Source organism: Diceros bicornis, chromosome 10, assembly GCF_020826845.1.
Source record: "Diceros bicornis minor isolate mBicDic1 chromosome 10, mDicBic1.mat.cur, whole genome shotgun sequence".
Classification (NCBI taxonomy): Eukaryota; Metazoa; Chordata; class Mammalia; order Perissodactyla; family Rhinocerotidae; genus Diceros; species Diceros bicornis.
The window spans coordinates 55,089,547-55,111,441 of record NC_080749.1 but is presented as its reverse complement, the minus strand read 5'-3'; the positions used below and the strand labels follow the sequence as shown (position 1 = coordinate 55,111,441).

General features: G+C 34.2%; 1 protein-coding gene across 1 annotated transcript in view; it reads left to right on the top strand.

Annotated features, from left to right (window-relative positions):
* Nucleotides 1-21,895, top strand: part of OLA1 (Obg like ATPase 1) — a 174,095-nt gene that overhangs the window by 84,601 nt on the left and 67,599 nt on the right. Inside the window, exon 5 of the mRNA XM_058549279.1 lies at nucleotides 18,269-18,444. Coding sequence (XP_058405262.1) covers nucleotides 18,269-18,444 — 176 coding nt within the window. The remainder of the gene's footprint in view (nucleotides 1-18,268; nucleotides 18,445-21,895) is intronic.

The window sequence follows — 21,895 nt, the reverse complement described above, 5'->3', positions numbered from 1 at the left end:
CAATACATTTATGTTTACATTTTGAATTTGCTTTTATTACTATAACTTCAGTGTTACATTATCTCTAGTATTATTAATACTTTTATTCAGAGTTAAAACTTAGCTAGCAAAATAATATATGATAATGTGTCTAGATTGTGTTTGATATAGTTGGATGAATTCTTATATGTAAAAATATATATGACAGAAAGGAAATCTTATTTAAGAAATGAACTGCACTATTTAAAATAGAAACCTGAGCTCTTTTTTACATTGCAGCTGAGTTAAACAAATAATCTTCCCACCATTACTAAGAAGTGCATGTAGTTAAAAATACATTTATACATATTATTTTAAAAAACCTAGTTAACTTTAAAATATGTAAGTTTTCTTGTCGTTTAGGGTTCTGTGAAGCTGATCATCAAGAGGGTTGCAAATCATTGGTGGTTTCTATTTTCAGATTTCCACATCCCAGAGTAATTTGCTTTAATTTCACCCAATTTAACCTATACTTCACACCATCACCATTCAGCTTTAATAGCTATGTTCTATGCATAAGAAAAGCAGATAAATGTCCACAATTAGGCTGCAAATGATTACAACTAGTTAGGGCTTTATGAAGACAAAACTTAAGGGACTATGGCGCCAAACAAAGCCACAAAAGACGGCTGAAAATGCTGTCTTGAGAAGTCAGGTCTACCATGGCATTTGATTTATCACTTTTGTAGTTGATTTTACTTATTTTTAATATATTGGCAGGTGTGCCTCCTCTGAGAAATATTCAGCTTTAAAGAATATTAGTTCTCTGTTGTTAATGTGTTTTAATTTTTAATTTATTTGCTTCCTTGAATTTCAGCATAGATAACCAGATTGAATCTTTTTTAAAAAAAATTATCAAAATAATAGCATTTTTTTGGAAATTAAGCATAGTTGGTTTGAAATGTACTAGCATTTATATACCTCTGTCAATGCATTTGTGAAATTAAGGCTTTTCTGAAATGTTTAGGTATATGTTGAATGGTCCTATCAGACGTTTGATGGAAGTATAATTTTACAATTCTGTGTAGAATTTCATTTTTAGATGAGTCTTAACATGCAAAATATATGCCTATAGAGTATTACTTATGTAATGTATGTGCACATATATAAAAGATTCAGAAATTCTTTTAATCCTATTTATGCCTGTGTTTTCCTCTCTATATGTAAGTTCTTGTTGATGGTTAGTGCACAGCATTATTTTAATGTATAAAGAATTTGGCTGTGTTTTAAGGTTTTAAAAAAAGCCAAACTATTCATTTTACCATAAAAGCATGTTTTCCTCCCGCAAAATAATATTTGTCTTTTTGTTAATGTAGCTCCATATTTAACAAGGTAAATCTGAGTTTAAAAACTGAATCTCATCTCTCTTCAAAATTTTCAGTCAAAGTTTTGACATATCAATCTTTTCTTATTTTTTAGTGAGTAAATAAATTTCAAGATTTTAGTTTAGTGTTTAGATTTTAGTCTTTAGTCATTCTGTTAAATATTCTTTCAGAAATTCTATTAGATGAGGGTAACTACTGATGAATAATAATTTTATTTTACAGTTAGTGTGCACCCAGAATTATTCTTGTAATTGAAATACTCCACATTTTAGAAATGTGGCGCCCACTGTTTTATTTTTTATGAGGGGTAATGTATTTAAAACATTGTACATGTTTTAGATAATCCTTATTTTCTTAAATAATAATCAAATAATTAAATAATGTCTCTTTAGTTTTTGTTGCTTAAAAGCCAAAATAAATGTAGATTAAAAACCCAAGCAATTGTGGTTTTTATACACATGTAATAGACACATATGTGTGTGTGCACACAGTTGCTAATTTTAAAAATAGTGCTCAACAATTAATAGCTTGTTGCCTTTATAAAACCAATGTGTGTGGGAAAGTGTACTGAAACTTATTTTTAAAATATCTTTATTTTAAAGAAAGTAGTCAATTGTCTATCCTGCAATGTAGACCAGTATAGCCGTGGCGAGACAATACACTACACAGCTTCACAGTTGTATTAAACTAGTTTCATATGCTATATCATAAAACTTTCAGTCCAATCAGCAACTACATTTAAATACTGCAAATTGTAGCAGCAAAACAATAATTCTGCTGATTAGCCCCTTTCCATTTCTTGTAAGTGAACTGTTTATGCTGTTGAGTACCTTTTGAAAAAAGAAAAAGCCAAAACAGCCTTGATTAGTCAAGGAGTAATTGGATGACTTGATTTTAGCAAGAGAATGAATTGGTTGATGATAGCCTGTAACTAAGTGTAGTGGTTCTGTTCAGATGAATACATAACATACAGTCGTCAGATCTTGACAGGTATAATATATACGCAGTACTAAAATCTGGTGGTGGTGGGGATAGATGGAGATCGAGGGGAATAAGTTTTCCATGAAGACTTTCTCTGTAAATTTTGAGGTGATTCTTAAAGGAATCTAGAGAAACTTCCGTATTTTTTTTACATTGAAGGAAGTGGCGGGGAGATTTGTCTTATTTTATTACGATAGTCCCCAGGTTTTATACTCTCAAGACAAAAGAGCTATAGGATCATTTAACTTTCTTCAGGGGGATCAGTGATATTACATCCTTTCGTTCTTGTTGAAGATCATGGTTCATTAGTAGAACCATGTGGGAAAGCCTTGAAGCATTAATTGTGTTCATATTTAACTATTTAAAGTCTTGATTAGTCAGAACTTTTTGTACACTGCGTTCTTATTTATTATTTCCTGATTACTTTTAAGACTTTATCTGAGTTTATATTAATGAAGTGTGGCATAAAGCAAAAAAAATTTCAAATTTATTCCTCTGTAACTAGTCTTCTTTTATAAGCCTATAATGTCAACCCCCTCCCCCCCTTGAAAGAATGTATTACAGTAACCACCCCTCCTCTGCTGTAATGTGCTACTGGGTCCAAAAGTTTCAGTTGCATAAAATATGAGGTCATTTTATTGCTAGATGAATGAAATGACTGGGGTGACCCTGCACAGCAAGCCACAGAGGGGTGAGGGGTGTGGCAAGGTACAGGCCCAGCCAAATCCATTCTGGTACTGGCTTTGATTTGGCACCACCTGGTGGTGATTGTTTGCTCTGGCTTAACTATTGATGGTGATGACTAGATCTTGAGGACTTGAGGATAGCAGTAGAATTCTAGGAATCTCTCAGGTGGTTGGTACCCATTTTGTGGAGCCAATTAGGGTGGATTGGCTTGGAAGAATACTGGGGATACAGTGACCTACCTTACTGTCTGCTCCCGAAGGTGTGGTTGTTTGCCTGTCCTTAATGTCTATAGGCCTTACCATTCCTTCTGCTTCAGCTCTTGTTTTAAAACTGTGGGTTATTGTCTATAAGGGTGTAATTATTTTGTGAGGTATGTTATCTAGTTTTAGGACATTTACCTTCACAGTACTTTTCATTTGGACCCAAGAATGTGATCTCTGTCCTGTAATGTGGATTTAGTCAAACCATCATTTTCCTATTCTAACACCAGATGTTCTTGGTGAGTCCTCCTTTTTCCGTTCCTTCTATTCCCCCCACCCCATATCTTAGAAAAACTAGGTAAAAGTCATAATCCATTGATACTATGGATAAAGCTATAAAATAGTTATTTTTAAAATTAATAGCCAGCTATTTACTTGACTGATTAATACCTGTCACATGTTTACATTTTTCAAGCATTTAAACGCCAGTTTCACACTCTAGTGGAGACGATATTATGTCTTATCACAGCATTGATACACTTAAATATGGGATTAAAAAATAATTTATACTTCCATCAAAACCTGTACATTAATCTTAATCTAAATTTTTTTTTTTTGGTGAGGAAGATCGGCCCCGAGCTAACATTTGCCAATCCTCCTCTTTTTTTTTTTTTGCTGAGGAAGACTGGCCATGGGCTAACATCCATGCCCATCTTCTCTGCTTTATATGGGATGCCGCCACAGCATGACTTGCAAAGTGGTGCGTCGGTGCGCGCCCGGGATCCCAACCGGCGAACCCCGGCGAACCCCGGGCTGCCGCAGCGGAGTGAGCGCACTTAACCGCTTGCGCCACTGGGCCGGCCCCTTAATCTAAATTTTAAATGGCATCTACATAACACAAGTGTTCCAGTTTGAAACCTTGAGTCTGTCTGTTTTCATCAGCTTGTGCTGAGTACTGACCCGCTCCCTGCTTCCCTTCTTCCTGGGTTTACTTTCTTGTATTTATTATGTGCTGATCTGTCTCCTGTAATAGATTGTAAACATCTTTGAAGGCAGAAACTAATCTTATTCAGCTTTTTCTCATCTCTGAAATTTGCCTTCTAGCTCCTGGCCCCATTCTCTTTGTGATTAACATTCAATGAATATGTTAAATATGTCTCTTAAGATGTGTATCTTTAACTAGCTATTATACACCTCCAATTTTATGACTAGCCACATTTCATTTCTTCTCAATTTGATATCATTCTTCCTACCCACTAGACAAAAAAAATCTTTGTAAAGATTTTCCTTTTAGATTTGACCACTTCCATGTTATGTCTGTAACTAGTACCCAACAGTTAGCTGCTTTGTTTGTGACCACTGGTCTCTCTCTAAGCTATTAGATCTTGTACGTAACTGATAGAATCATTGAAAGAGAGTGTAAGTGAGCAAGAGCAAGACCACAAGAGCACTTCTCTGAAAACCTACATAAGAATTTTATAACCGAAGAGATTAAATTGCAGCTCCTCAGCTCAGTGTTAGAACCTTTCCATCAATTGACAGCTGCACATTTGAACCTATGGTGGCATCTTTCAGTTGCTGCATAGCACCTTTGTCTTTTGGTGTACATTAATGGTTCTCAACTGGGGGTTAGCAATGTCTGGAGACATTTTTGATCTTCTCAGCCGGGGTGCGTGCCTGTGTGCATGTGTGCGTGCTCGTGTGTGTATGTTACTGGCATCTAGTTTGTAGAGGCCAGGGGTGCTGTTAAACATCCTAGAATGCACAGGTCAGCCCCCACAACAAAGAATTTTCTGGCCCAAAATGTAAATAGTGCCATGCCAAGGTTGAGAAACTGGTATATACTTTGTCTTCAGCTTTTCATTGATGATAAGTATGGCTAACATATTTTGAGTGCTTACTATGTGCCAGGCACCATCCTAAGGTCTTTAGGTATATTATCACTTTTAATCCTCAGAATAATCTTATGAGGTAGGTATTATTATTTATATTTTACAGACAAGGGAACTAAGGCATAGAGAAATTAAATAATCACACAACTAATGAATCAGTCTGAAATCCAGATTTGAATCCATAGTCTGATTCCAGAGTCGGTGCCCTTAATCACTTCTGCTGTACTTACACTTCCATCCTGCCTGGAATGTCCTCTTGACTCTCTGCTTCCCTTTGCTAATATCTGTCCCTAAAAGGCCTCATTTATATTCAAACCTTCCCTCCTTAATCCTGATTGATGCTGATCAATCCCTTTGCTTCTTTTTTCTTTTATGGCTGCATTTATTGGTCTTAGTTATAATATATAGTTATGTGTTCCCTCTTCTTAATTTGATTTATAAATTTTTAAAATTGTATCATAATGCATAATCCAGTGCAACACACCCTAGAAGTCCTCAGAAAATAATTAAGAGAATATCCGTCACTAATAGTCAAGCATTCAGAGGTGAAGAGATGAAACATAAGAAACCTCTCATGTCTATTATTACAGTTTGCCATGTTTTGTGCTTTATTTACTCTCTTAGTTTATATGGTTGACATGCTTGGCACTCGTTTCTTTGAAATACTTGCTGAATATCTTGCTGTGTGCTGTGAAATTGATCCTTTGCTGTTGTGGTGCATGTGTAGCTTCATCTAGAATCTATAGTTCCCCTCTAACAGTTTTTCATTCTGAGTGCTAATAAGTGCTTGAGACATTCATTCATTCATTCATTACTTTATTCTTCACTTCACCTTATACCTAATTGTGTATCAGCTCTGATCAAGGCACTAGAGGGAACTAGAAAGGCATTTAAGACAGAATCCCCAAGCTTAGGTAACTAGGAGATAGAATCACATATTCTAATACTAGATATATGTGCTACAGTTCATATGAATAAAATGGACAGATTATTGTTAACAGTTCAGATAGAGGGTATGGTTAGAGAAGGCATCATCGTGGAGATATCATTTCAGTGACATCTAATTAAGGCTGTATGTAACTTTTTTCAAAAGGCAGAAGTGAGGAGGAAGAATATTCCATGTAGAAAGATGAGTAACAGCACCAAAAATGTAAAATGAGAGCATTGAAAGTGGGTCGGTTGGATTGAAAGGTGGGGTATTAATGTGCACCAACATTAGAAAAATTAAAGCTCTGATTTGCCATTTAGTTTATTTCTTGAATGGCAGAGAGTTCACATGGCTCCTTTAGTCATTGCTTACAGTACTGATAGTAAAGATAAAATTCTAGTTTTTATTAATTTCTTCTTTGCTTTTTTTCTCTCCTTACAACATTACTCTTTAAAAAAGTATAAAAATGGATTTTCCCAGGAGCCATATTTAGGATAATATATTAAACCATCAATTTTACCATACTTTATGCTAAACCAGTCTCTACAACTCCTCTTATGACGCAGGGATGGTAGAAATCTTTTAGACCTGGCCTCTCCAGAATTGCCTTGTAGATGAGGGGAAATTAAGCTATGGATTTTAGGGATGGATGTGATTTGTAATAGAAAGAAAGGATATGTATCTTTGAGCCCCAGGGAAAGAAGTGGGCAAAATTTAGTGACAGTTGAATTTGAAGAACTTTCAGGGCTTAGGGAGTCAGTACAAGAGTTTTATTTGAGCTGAGGTTTTGTGGAGAATGAGAGTGGGGCAAGGCCAGTTTATAGAGGGCTTTTTCTACTGGCAGAAGGCTAAATGAAGAAGTTAGGAAGTTAGTGAGATGGTTACTAGGAAGGTTAAATACAGCGAAAGCAGCTAGCTCAACATTGAAAGTAGAGCAGGATCTCAAATATTAATCCTAAGTATAATTGATTAAATTTGCCTTTTATACATTTAAAGTATCTATTATATAGAATAAGAAGTGAAAATGTTGTTGAGAGATGAATGTTAGTTCTCGTTAAAGTACTTCTGCCTGCTTCCTTGGAAAGAGTTGATATGTTGCAGCAACTAAAAGTGTAAAACCTTCGAGCAACTGAATATCATTAAGTACAGGTGTTGACTCTGGGTTATAATTCATAACTTTTAAGTGACTGTAAGGATTCCTTGATGGTGTAGATGTCTAATTATCTATAGTGTAAGTACAATACCAGTAACTGTTAGGCAGAGTTTTCTGGTGTTCTGTACATTTGAAAGAATTATATTGTATAATACTGTAATGTGTTGCTCCTAATCAGTTAAGTGGTGTCAGTAATAACCAAAAGGCTTTTTTGCTTGCTACTACACTAATGTAAGCTCCAATTTTAACATTTTTCATGTCTTTCTACCTCTATCTTTTCTTCTCTTTGTTCATCTTATCCTTCCTACTTAATGTTTTGTTTTTGAGTCACTATTTAAAAGCATATTACTTTTAATTTATATGAACCCTTAAAATTAGGAGAAAATAATAAAAAAATTTTAAGGTTTCTCAGAACATGACTGACCCACTTTATTATTCTCCCCTATACTAAATATCTGTTTGTCTCAAGATTAGGAATGAATTTTTACTTCTAGCATTGCTTGATTGCTTCCATATAAGTTAACTACTCTGTAAAAGTCCTTCATGAATCATTTATAATTTCTTTAATTTTGGATCAGTCCCTCAGAGTCAGCCACATGTGCGTTTTATTTTACTAAACTTTTTGAAAACCTTGATCAATTTTTGAATATATCAAGGGATGGTAGTTTTCTTCCTCTTGGCCAAGATTTGATTTTTAAGCCTTTTCCTATAATGAGAGAGGAGGAGGCGAGAGGAGAAGGAAGAGAAGTGAAGCAAAAGCAAATTCTTTTGGCTATCCATAGTTCTATTTTCTATTCCAGCATTAAATAATTAGCCTGTAGCATAGACCGGATTACTTTAGGGCCTTTGGTATATCTCAAATAATAGGCTTTCCCCTGGAAAATGAAGGTTAAAGACTGTAAAGGCTACTTTTATTGATTCGTTATTATAAATAAGTACAACCCACCAAGTCTAGTTATGCTATTCTGTTTATGCTATTGCATCAAGTAATTAAGTTTACATTACTAGACCAATCATTTCCATTTTTATATGTTTACAAAATATTTTATTTCTCCAGAGATCTATAATATATCCATTTAAAGTAATTAAAATTTGATTAATACAACTCTTTTCATTTGCTTCAAACTCTAAAGGCTTAGAGACTTAAACCTACATCCTTTTTAGTGGAATTTTGTTAGTAGAATGATTTATTAGTTTTCTTCTGTGTTCCAGAATTCTCCTTGTTCCCTGATATCTTTAAGAAGGTAAATTGAGGGGCCGGCCCCATGGCTTAGCGGTTAAGTGCGCGCGCTCCGCTATTGGCGGCCGGGGTTCGGATCCCGGGCGTACACCGACGCACCGCTTCTCCGGCCATGCTGAGGCCGCGTCCCAGGTACAGCAACTAGAAGGATGTGCAACTATGACATACAGCTATGTACTGAGGCTTTGGGGGGGAAAAAAAAGGGAGGAGGATTGGCAATAGATGTTAGCTCAGAGTTGGTTTTCCTCAGCAAAAAGAGGAGGATTAGCATGGATGTTAGCTCAGGGCTGATCTTCCTCACAAAAAAAAAAAAAAAAAAACCTTAAAAAAAGAAAAGAAGGTAAATTGATTTTTGAAGTAAATATAATAAATTGAGATGCCTTTCTCCCACTTTCTAACTTAAGGAAAGTAGTTAAAACTACATATTTTTAAATTTAATATGGAGATAAGTATTACAAGCTTGAGATCTAGCTAGGAATTAGATTCTGTTTTTGCTCAGATCGCTTTTATTGTCAAGAGGGGAAGGGGCTTTATCTAGATTAGGACTAGAGTTTTAAAGTGCATCTGAAAACCTGGGCTTAAAGTACACTTCTAAATCAGAGCATTTGGAGTGTGATAAATAGCTTTAACTCCCTCTTTAAACCACTCTTCCCCACCATTCAATAAAGAATTTTTGTCATATCATTTATGGAAAGTACATAGGAACTGGCACTTTCCAGTGTTTATGAATAAAGCCATAGATGTTAAGTGAATTGTCAATGCAAGGTTAGCTCTCTCCCTCTCTTTAAATATTAACAAGCTATGGAATTATAAGGAAGTTGTAAATCATGGTTCTGACACAAGGTAGAGCTTTACTTTGAAGAATGGATTAGAAATTTGAAAAGATAATGATTTTTTTGAGCTGGGTATCCTTATCTTGATTTCAACATTATATTTAATAATTTGTCTTCTACTTCTTTAGGAATGTGGCCCCTAACCTTTTAGTGATTTTGGTGGAACCCTAAATTAGAATATGGATGTTCAAAACATTTATTATTTACCACGTAGGACAAACTGGCAAGAATGTCAAATAATGTTGTATATAGAATGTTTTGGTGCTGTGATTTAAGATTCAATATATTTGTGTAATAATTTTATTTCTTTTTTTCTAGAGTCTGTACTTTGGTTATATAATACCTTTTGGTTTCATACTTGATTTGGGCTTTGAATATTACATGTGTCGATATTACCTTAGATGCAAATAAAGATCTTTTGGCCTGAAACCTTGTCGTGATCTCTCTCTCATTGCTTTTATCTAGTTGACACTGTTTTCTTTAGTTAAGTCTCGCTAGTCGTCCTGCATTCATATCTCCCCTTAGTACCCTAGGGTACTTCTGCTTCACCATATTTGGAGTACAGCAATTCTCTTTTAGCTGGTTCCCTACTTTTGGTTGTTCTTTCTAAAATGCTGCTTTCCATTTGTTACTCACTAACATAAAAACCAGTGTTGGCTTCCAATTGACTAGCAAGTGAGATCCAGATTTTCCTTGCTATTTGGACTTCCCTACCCTTCACGCCAACCTGATGTAACAAGTTTTTATCTTCTACTACTCTTCAATTTCTCACTATAGTATGCTCTCCAGTAAGCTGTGTTTATTTCAACCTTTATTCTTTTCTCTGATGCTTTTTTCTATTACTTGTCATACCTTTCTTCATCTTCTTTACCTGTACTATTTTTTCTATGTTTAAAGGCCTTGATAATTAATTATTATTAATTAAACCTATATTTCTCCTTTTTTATTAGATTAGATTTGTTTTCCCAACCAGATTGTTCAATCATTGAGACCAAGATCCTATTATTTTCATTTTTATTTTTAATTCTCACAAGACTTAGCATAGTATTAGATATATAAACAAGCTTTCTTTAAGTGAGGAACTTATATTTAGCGCTTATGCTTAGGACTTATATTTAGTCCACTTACAGTATTGTGGTTTGCATATGTGTTGAGGGGGTGATAGTTTATGCACTGGTTTATATACCAAGGAATTCCTCAATTCTGCATTGTATAGTGGTAGAGGATGGAAAAAACATAAGTCAAATAGGTCCATCTTGACCACATACCTCTTATTCCCAAGAAAACTCTAGAGATGCTATTTGGAATATCAAGGTTTCCATGACAGGTGATTTAGAAGGCACTGCTGTGAAGTCTGTACACTTAAATACATCATGTGTTTTAAAATCTATTTCTACGTCTAGCCTGGGTTGCTTTTCTTCTGAAAACTGAATATGGTCCAAATTTAAGTAGTAATATAGCAAAGTGGTTCATGGAAGTCCTGAATTTCTGAAGTATATTTTTATTTCTGAAATCCTTCCCAGTTAGATTTTGCATCTTAAGTGTATGGATGTGTCCTTCTTACTCAAATTTATGGAATAAGATAGGCTTTGAATGAATGAATGAGTAAATTGAGTAATTTCAAGAGTAAAGATTGAGTAAATCAATCTTCAGTCCATTTATAATAATTGAAAGTAGCCAACTCATTTCAGCCACATCATACCAAGAAATAAATATCATGCAGAATGTCCAGTACCATATGGATAGTCAAATGTATCTCACCAAGTCATATCTTATTTCTGTATTCTGACTGGTTCTCAGTAAAGGAGGTATACAAATTTTAAAAGTCACAACTTTAGTATAAGCATTGACATTTTGCATTTATTCACTTAGTGAATAGATTTTGTAGTAGAAATGATTTATATAATAAATAAAAAGGTATTTTTTGGTTCATTTTATTTCCTATTACCTCAAAGTATACTGGAGCCACTCAGGGAGTTCTGAGCTGGAAATTCTGTTAATGAGTGTATAATAGAGGGATAAGAGAAGAGAGCTAAGAGAGATATCAACATTTATAGGGTAGTTAGAGCAAGAAAAAGAATACCCGAGAAGAAATGGCCAGAGGAAATAGAAGACAATCAGGAGAATGTGGTTAGAAAGAAGCAATGGAAGAGACTATGTCAATGCTCTGAAGTTAGATGCTACTGAGAGGTCATTAAAGATTCCTGAAGAATGGGTGTTTGATTTAGCATCATGAAGGCAAATCATTGATGTCCTTTTTGAGATCAATTTCTGTTAGCATGGTAGAGGTGTATTCCTAACTGCAGTGGTCATGTTTTAAATAGGAAGTAAAGAAGTGGAGAGAGCAGGTACAGACAGCTCTTTCAAGAAGTTTGGCTCTGAACTGGAGGAAAGAAAGCATCAGCTGGAATGGAAATTAATGCCCAAGGGTGACTGACGTGATTGATTTAATGTAGAATCTTAAGCCTACTTAAATGTTGATGGGAAGGTATTAGTGGACATGGGTATGATACAAATATATGAGAGAGAGAGAGAGAGAGAGAGGCATAATAGGTTGAGGTCTTAACGAAATAGAACAATCTGTGGAGCAGATTGGGAGAGGATAAGATCTAGAGCAGAGATGGTAGAGAGATTGGCCATAAACAGTAGAAGGTAACATTTTCCCTTATAATGCTGAAAAGAAGGAAAGATTGGGTAAAAACAAAAGGGAGTTTGGTGTTCCAAAGATGATATGCATTTCCCTGTGAAGTGAGAATGATTAGGTCCTCTACTGGATAGCAGAAGAGAAGAGGAAAGTGTTGGAAATGTGAGAGAAGTCAAGAAGGTTTGAAAAAGGTGCGTTGTTGTGAAAGGAAACATTGCAAGATTGTTAGGTAAAAAATCTTTGTGATGAAATCCAGTTTGAGCCTAGCGTATGGTTAATTTTCTCCTATAGCAAATTGGCTTAATAATGAGGGTTTATTATAGTTAATGTTATTTTCAGTCACCCTTTATATATATATATATATATATATATAGGTGTATAGATACAAAATAATTTTTATGGTAATAGTGGTTTTTTTCTTTTGGCTAGTCACTGCAAAACCAAAATTTTAACTAAAATTTGTGCAATTTGTCTGCAAATTAAACTTGTTTATTGTGTTTGAAAAAGAATGACTTTAAAAAATGACTTATTTTGTTTATAAACAATGCATGTTCATTATAAAAAGTTTAAGCAAGACAAACCTTATAAAGAAGATTAAAAAATTGCTCAATACCTCACTGCCCAGAAATTATTTTCATTAGCATTTGATCAGTGTTATTAAGAGTGAAACAATTTTATATAAATGTGATTATTAATGTGCTATTTTTAAATATAATACTAAATTTTATTTTATTGAGTTTGAAAGAAAAAAAGAGCTGAAGTAATATAGAAGAAATTACTGAACTTCAGGTAGTTTTTTCACAAAAGATGTGTTCTTAAATAATCCTGCCACAGTTAAGAAAAAGGATCATGAAAACACTAAAAAGTTGGAGAAATTATTTTTAATTACATGTTTTATTTTCATCTGGCATCTATTGATTCCTTCTTGTGAATGATGAGGAAATGAGCCCACTTACGTTTTTACCTCCCCCCTCCCTATCTCCAAATTTTTATGTTATTGTTCTTAACTTTTAATAGTTATTCTTTTTATAATACATATGGTCTATTTTATTAACATAATTCCTGTGGTTGCTTAGTCTTATTTATATATTAGAGTATATCAAGTGCAGAGTCTATTTGCCATTAATCTCTATTCTTGACAATGAAAAAACAGATTGACTGAATATAAAATTCTTGAGTCACAATTTCTTTCTTTAGAACTCTGAAGACATTGCACCACTGTCTTTTGGCATAGAGCTACCTTGGAGGAGTCTGAAGCCATATATGTGACTTGATTTTACTGCTTTTATTCTTGGTGACATGTATGGTGTCAATGATTCTGTATCAGTTGGTTGACCAACTTGCAGTTGGTTGATTTTTGTTTCAGCATTTATTTATGCAAGCTTACCTGGAATGTGAAACTTTGAAGGTGGCTATGATTTCTAAGTGGGCCATCTTCTTGACTGATAAATGATCTCTTTCAAAGACTATAAGAAATCTTATGGTGGTTTACCTTCTATAATAGAGTATAATTATATACTCTATAATTCTACTAATTATAGAGTATATATAGAGAGGAATATTTTCAAAACCTGAATGAATTTAGAAATGCTAAAGTTTAGTTCTTTTGTACTCTTGAGTTATAAGAAATAGGAGGATAGGTCCATGTTTACGTCCTTGAGTCATAGTATTCCCATCTCTGATATATGGAAGAAATAGACACTTGTGAAAAGGGATATAGCTATTAAAGTATTTCTCAACCACTTTTTGCCAGAATCAGTGATCAGCTTTCTGTACTCATCTTTCTTTTCTTTTTTTTTTTTTAATTTTTTTAAAAATTTTGTTTTATTTTATTTTTCCCCCAAAGCCCCGGTAGACAGTTGTAGGTCATAGCTGCACATCCTTCTAGTTGCTGTATGTGGGACGCGGCCTCAGCGTGGCCGGAGAAGCGGTGCGTCTGTGCACACCCGGGATCTGAACCCGGGCCTCCAGCAGCGGAGCGCGCACACCCAACCGCTAAGCCACTAGGTTGGCCCGATATTTCTTTTCTAAACAGCCTCTGACACGGTTGGATACAGTCGTCCTTTGGTATCCGTGGGGGATTGTTTCAGGGACCCACCAAGGATACGAAAATCCACAAATGCTCAAGTCCCTTATAAAAAATAGCATAGTGTAGTGAATTCAGCCATCCTTCTGTCTTCGCGAGTTATTAATTCCTCCATATCCATGAAATTGCAATCTGCGGTTGGTTGAATCCGTGGATGCGAAACCCGTGGATATAGAGGGCCGACTATACTCCTTCTTTCTTGAAACATTTTCTTTCCTTCACTCCCATAAGATCATACTCCTACTTTTTCTCTGACTTTGCTACCCCTTCTTGGTCTCTTTTGCCATATCCTCCTTCCCTATCAAATATCTGAATGTAGGAGTGCTCTCTACATGATGTCATTCAGACCCATAACTTTAAACACGTCTGATTAACTCCCAATTTTACATCTCCAGTCATGACCTTCCATCCTGCATGTAGTGCATCTGTAAAATATATTCCTGGTATGAACACTTCTCGTCTTCTCTATGGCTACAATTTTATTTCAAGCTACCACTCATCTTGTCATCTCTCATCTGCACCACTACAGCCACCTCCTAACTTAGTCTTTCTGCCATCACTCTTGTCCCCTCCCTTAGAGTCTGTTGTTTTTAAAGTAGCCAAAGTGGCCTCTTTAAATCATAAATCATATATTATCACCCTACTTCCCCTTAATTTAAAACTCTCCAATCAATGGCTTTCCATTACAGCTAGAATAAAATCCAGGCTCCCGTGGCTCACAAACCTATGTGAACTGCTTTACTTCTCCAGCTTAAACTCTATTTACCATCCTCTGCTGTGGTTCACCCACGCTGACCTTATTTCTATTTCTGAAACACTTCAAGCTTGTTCCCATTTTAAGGTTTTTATACTTTCTTCTTAGAACCCTCTTCCCTCAGATCTTCACATTACTGCCTCATTCTGGCCATTCTGGTCTCAACTTGAATGTCATCTCCTCAGAAGTCTCCCTGACTGGTCCCAGCTAAAGTATTGCACAGCAATGTGCCCTCATTCCCCCACTTTATACAGAATAGTACTACCAAAAAGTTTTTAAAAACAAGATAACATCCCACCACCAAAATGACCATAGTTAACATTTTCAGACATTTCTTGATTTTACCAAAAAATATGATCTCACATTTTTGGCTAAATTTATTTAAACAGGAAACTTTGTCACTAACATAAGTGGAAAATTCGTATCACTTGCCAAAATTGAAGATAATAAAAATAAATACAATGAAACTACATATTTAAAATTTTTTAGCCTTTAGAAGCTCTGAGGCTGAGACCTACTCTGTGGATAAAAAGGTAAATTTATAAATGTTAGAAAGACTAACAACATCAAACTGAGACTTTCTCTTTGACATAGAAGAACTGAAAGAGAATTGAAATGTCACCAAGCAATTCAGTATCATACAGTATAATCTTCAAGATGACTAATGTCATCTTCTTTACCAATATAGTGTATCCCCCAAAGGGGAATTGTGATAACTATAACAATTATGATAATAATTGCTTTAGTTAATGTGAAGTTGAAGTAAATAACTTTGACCATGGATTAGGGTAAAAATATTCTGGTGAGCTAGTAAGAATCAGTGGGGAAAAAAACCTGTAAACTCACCAAGTTTATTTTAACCTGTTCCGAGGTGAATTGAGTAACATGAAACAATATTACTCAAAATTAATATTTGAGTATATTACTATGGAATTTCTTCTAAATTAGTAATTCCCACATCATAAAAAAAATAGTATATGCCCCAATTACTAAAAGAATTCTATGTGTTGGGCTCTCTGCTAAGCACTTTACATATATTATCTGATTTAATCATACCCGTTCTCTGAGAGGTAGAAACATCTTCATTTTAAAGATGTGAAAATGAGATCGTTAGAACTTAAGTGATTTGTCTAAGATTTTATGGCCAGTAAGCTGGTCTGACTTCAAAGCCCTTATTCTTAACCGCTAAATCTTGTACTAAAAAGGTAAGATGTGAAGGAATGCTATAATGTAAGCGTAGTTTGTTGACCTGAGAGCATGTCTTCTGAAAGTAATCTCTAGTTTTTTACTTCTAAGAAATGGAAAGTTGCCCAGATGGCCGCCAAATTTTCTGTAAACTTGTGTTTTACAGCTGTTTTAGGCCTCATTTTATCACAAGGCTATTCAATTTTAAAGGATAACTTTATTGTTCCCTTCACTTAATTTTTGGCAATATTTATTATCAAAAATAAACTTAAGTTATTCTCATAGTATGTTACCACCTCACATACAAATGAGTATAATAATGATACTAACTTTCAGGCATAGGAACAACAATGCAGTTGAGAGTGTATAGGGTCTGTGTTTGAGTTTTTCCCTATAGTAGGGGGAATGGATTAGTGATGATCCAGCCATAACTCCTTTCCTAGCCTAATCCTTGGCAAACTCCAAGCAAGGTACAATCTAGAGAATAATTTGAAGATTATAAAATAGACAAGTGGTTTCCCTCCCCCACTTTATTCTAGGTTTTCTATTTGGAATAGTTCAGATCATCAGAGAGCTTTATTTCCTTTGCTTCCAGAAGAATTGCAATTACTAAGTTTCTCTCTATTATCCACTTGGTTAAAATTGAGGGTTGTAATTAAGAAATTGACATTAAAACCTGCTGGTGCATTTACCATAGGGATGTTGTTGAGGACATCGCTGTAGTTTCCCTTTGGCTCCTACATAAAAATGACTATATAGGATATTTTTCATTCTGAGTGTCATATAAAATGTAGTTATTTCTACAACTGAACTGACCACGTTTCCTTTGTTGCTCTGACTGCCAGGAAGCTAACTTTTATTTTTATTTTCCTCTTTTATTGTGCCATTTGTGTAAGGTGCCTCAAATCATAAGAAGTAAATAATATTGTGCTTCCAGAGAGACTTCTTTCATACTTTTCAAATATTCAAAAAATTTACCTAAACCACTGTTTGTCTAGTGTGTTTATTAGTAAGATATAATGTACCTCCTTATTTCTTGGTAATTTTGTTCATGCGAATTTGGCATTATATAATACAACGTCAGTTGTATGCCAAGAATACTTATTATTTTAAATACTTATATTTTAATTTCAATAATATACTTATGTTTTTTTATTATTATTACTGAATAAGTCCTCATTAAGATACAAGCTTAATTATTTTTAATTGTGGAAAATTATGTTTAAAAACTTTGTAACCTGTAATGAGAATATCTTGGTCTTGGGTATATAAGAATGAGCTATAGTCACTGTTTTTCTCTTATCAAACTGTCTGTCATGATTCCTATGATTCCTCTATCTAAAATAATTGATACTTTATGTTTGAAAACATCTCGTTTTGGGAGTATAATCTAATTGGTAATTTTAATTAAATTAATTTGTTTATAAATGTATTGTTTTGTGGGTGTATCATTGCTTTCTGTTTATAATATTTCTTGGTATTTGTTCATTTTTGTTATACTGTTCTTTATCTGGTAATTTGAGTAAATCCCAGTTGAATTGTGTTGCCACATTATGTCTTCAAAAGGGCATAAAGTCAGTACACATGTTTCAGTAATATCTGGTTGTTTTACCCTTATGTTTCCAGTTGGCAATTTGAAATTATGGCTTCAACTGCACTTTAAATATGTGATAATAGCATGTGTTTCTAATAAGGGCCAGCACCATTTTGTTCAGATGGTGTGAATGGTTGTCACTCATATATGACAAATGCACCTTCATCTGCTTCTTTGATAGCCCCCTAAAAACCATACCCTCAAATCAGGCCGATGAAATTAGCTGCTGTGTAAATTGTGTGTCTGAGTGGTTCATTATCTAATCACCGTCAGAACCACAGTGATAAAGTAGATTGAAGCAGGGAAGAGGTCTGCCAGATGATTTCACCTCCCCTCCTCACCCCCCCCCCGCCCCACCCCCTCACCCCCCCCCGCCCCGCCCCTAAATGCGGTTTCCCTTGGAAACCCTAATAGTGCAGTTTGGAACTTCAGGCTCTCATGCCTGGAATTCAGTATCTTTTAATGTACCAAACCCAAATACCAGTAGTTCTGGAGCATAATTTTCTTTTTGTAAAGATCATAATTTTATTTATTTCAATTAGTTTTTGAAATGTTGAGGCTCTTGAACTACTGTTTTGTTGCTAGTGCCCTAGATATTGCTAAATAGGAAAAAAAAATACTATGTCCTACTTGCAAGAATTCAGAATAATTTGAATAAATTGTTAACCTTCTAGGAATCTTTACTCACTCTAGTAATGACCTTCTGTATCATTTGTTTATTGAATTGCTTCCCTCTAATTCATTTTAGGTGCTTTTGAAGATGATGATATCACGCATGTTGAAGGAAGTGTAGATCCTATTCGAGATATAGAAATAATACATGAAGAGCTTCAGCTTAAAGATGAGGAAATGATTGGGCCCATTATAGATAAACTAGAAAAAGTGGCTGTGAGAGGAGGAGATAAAAAACTAAAACCTGAATATGTAAGTAAAAATTTACAGCTTCTTTAAGATACTTGAGTTCATTTTTCTTGATTAAATTTTTTAAAATAAAGCACATACAGTATCTAATGGTGTTATGGAATTTTAGAATCCAAGGATCATTTCTGTTAAAAAAATTGTTGAGAAACTTCATTTTCTTTTGGCATCGAAAGGTCATGGTGACAGGCTATTTAAGGTGTTCTTTGCAAGCCAAATTTAGCAGTAATATTGAGTGTTGATATGGTTACTCTGTATATCCTCAAGTTTTAGTGTTAGAGAAGTGTGGTTTTATGATGAAAAGCTTACTGGATTTAGAGAAATGACTGAATATATGAGTTTTGTGGATTTGAAGAAGTGAATTTATACAAGGAATTGATCTTCCATAGGGGTTGACTGAATGAATGCACTATTAAAGTCTGCAGATAATTATAATCTTTTATGGAGTGAATAACACACGTCATTGTCTTTAATATTCAAATGTGTTTTCTATCACATTGTAGTGGATAATTATTATTAATATTGTAATAAATGTTTCAAAATCAGTTTTGAAGCTTTTAGTTTAAATATGATCAAATTGTCTTTTACATTAAAAAAGCAATGCCTTAATTATGTATTTTCTCATTTACTAATATCTTCCATAAACTTTTCTTGCTTTTTATGCTTCTTTGTCATAGGAAGGATTTTCTTTCTTTTTAACTTTTCATGTATTTTTAATACGTGTTTATTTTTAATTTTCTCATTTTCAGAAACTGATTATCTTACCTTTTATCTTCTTCATTTATTTTTAATAAGTTTGGAAAACTCACAGTTGATTAGGGAGCTCTGCACTATTAAGGAAGAAATCAATCACAGAATCAACTTCCAAACTTAGGCTCTCTATCAGTAAATTATAGTCAAAAGTCCTTGGTCTTAGAATAGGGAGACCTGTGTTGTGCTGCTGATTTCTTTGATAGTCTGGAGCAAACCCAAGTCATTTCACTTGTCTTAACATCTTAATATCTGGTTACTTCACTTTTTTCCTATTCAAATAAAATGGAGAAAGGAGAGAAATTTGTCTGAGGAAATTGTACAAGATTTAGGATGGAAAAGGCGATTAAAAGTATGGGTATGAGAGGCCGGCCCGGTGGCGCAAGCAGTTAAGTGCGTGCACTGCGCTGCAGCGGCCTGGGGTTCGCAGGTTCGGATCCCGGGCGCGCACGGATGCACCGCTTGTTCAGCCATGCTGTGGCGGCGTCCCATATAAAGTGGAGGAAGATGGCCACGGATGTTAGCTCAGGGCCAGTCTTCCTCAAGGAAGAAAAAAGTATGGATATGAAAAATGTTCCTTTTTGAAAAGGGGAAAAAATTTGTGCGAAAGATGTTAATATTGAAAGCAATTCATTTGCCCCAAATAGCATGGTTACTGATTAGAATAAATCCTTATGCAGTCATCCCTTAGTTCATTGAAACTTACTGACATCCATATGTCTTTCAGAAACATTAACTATCTTAAAAATAAATTTATCCATCTTGCTTTTCCTTAAATGGGAGAAAGGGACATCAGGTTCTTCTGAAATTCTTGGGTTACCACTTCCTGGCTTTTCCTCTCAAAACTAGAATTATTACTCCTTGTAACAGCATTTTCTTCTCATTTCTAAGCATTTTCCTAAAATTTCTATACAAGATTTGAAAGCACAGCTTGGACTTGTGTTTACAGAAAAATCTGAATACCTTCTCCTTATTCATTTTCCTTTTCCCCATCCAGCTCTTCTGGATAGCATTATAGCCTAATTTTCTCATTTCCAAAAACTGTGATTATTCTGTCGTTTTCTTTCCTCATAGGAGATTCAGCTGCTTCAGAATATATTATAGATCAGTGTTTCTCAACGTTTTTTTTATCATCACCATCCCTAAGGAAAAAAGTCAATCAAAATTTAATTTAAATTAATTAATTTAATTTCTCCCTAATGAGAGAAATTAAATACTAATGAGTGAGAATTTGCTAGATAAGAACAAGCTTTGGAGGGCCACAAACCATTTTAATAACTAAGTTTTTTTCACTCCCAAGAATCAATTTTTGCCCTTCTAGGAGTAATATTACCCCTATCGAGAATTCATGCTGCAGATTATCTTGTAGCAAAACCAGTAATGGTATGGTAAAACAGATGGCTTTCTAGAAATTTTTTTTAGTTTGTTGTTAACAAAAATAGGATTTTGGTTGGATCTGTAACTCAATTTAGAGAGAATTAACATCTTTACAATACTAAATCATTCAATGCAGAAGCATCTTATGTTTCTATTTAGTGAACCAGGCACCATTGGACACTTACGTATGTTATCTTATCTACACCTCACAATATGCAAGATATATATTATTATCTCAATGGTAAAACTGAGGAGCCCACATTTCAAGAGGTTTTATGAATTGGTGAAGATTTCACACTTAGTAAACTGTAGATCAAGTTTAATGAGATCAATCTGACTGCAGGGACAATATGTCTTTTTTTTTAACATTTTTTTTAATTGTAAAATATGCCTCAAAAAGATGCATTAACCTCATATATATAGTTTAACAAATAGTTGTAAACCAAAGGCTAGTAAAACCTACTTGCATGTCAAGAAATAGAACATTATTAGCACCCCAAAATGTCTCTATCGCTTACCAGTCTTAACACTCTCCATCTTCCCACAGCTAACCACGATTCTGAAATTTATAATAATAATATCCTTGCTTTTTTATACCAGTGTATGTACCACCTAAAACAATACGAATTAGTTTTTCCTGATTTCAAACTTTGTATAAATGGTATCATGTTGTATATATTTATGAGCATTTTTTACTCAACGTTATTTTGTATAATTCATTCATGTTGCTTTTATCTTTAATTCATTTGTTTTCTTTACTGTGAAATATTTCATTGAAAGAATATACCATAATTTTAAAATCTATTCTACTGTTGATGGGCATTTGAATTTTCCCCCTAAGCTTTTGATAATTATGAACAGTGCAGCTGTGAACATCTTGTACATCCTGGTGCACATAAGGGTAGTCTAAGGTGTATATCTAGAAGTCAGTAGTATATGTATATCTTCAACTTTACTAGATAACACTAAATGGGTTTAAATGTTTTCTTAGTATATGAGAGTTTATTCTGTTGTCAGTACTTGGTATTATTAGATTTTCATTTTTGCAATTTGACAGCCATGTAATGGTATTTGGTTATGGTTCTAAATAATTATTTAAGACTGGAGACCTTTTTTTAATATTTATTTGCCCTTCAGGATTTCCTCTTTTGTGAAATGCCTGTTCTAATTCTTTTGTTCATTTTCTATTGAATTAGTGTCTTTTTCTCATTAATTTATGAAAGATACTTGTATATTCTGGATACTAGTCATTTGTTTTAAATGGATTACAAATATCTTTTCCCACTCTGTGGCTTTTGTTTTTGTCCTTTTAATGGTACCTTTGATGAAC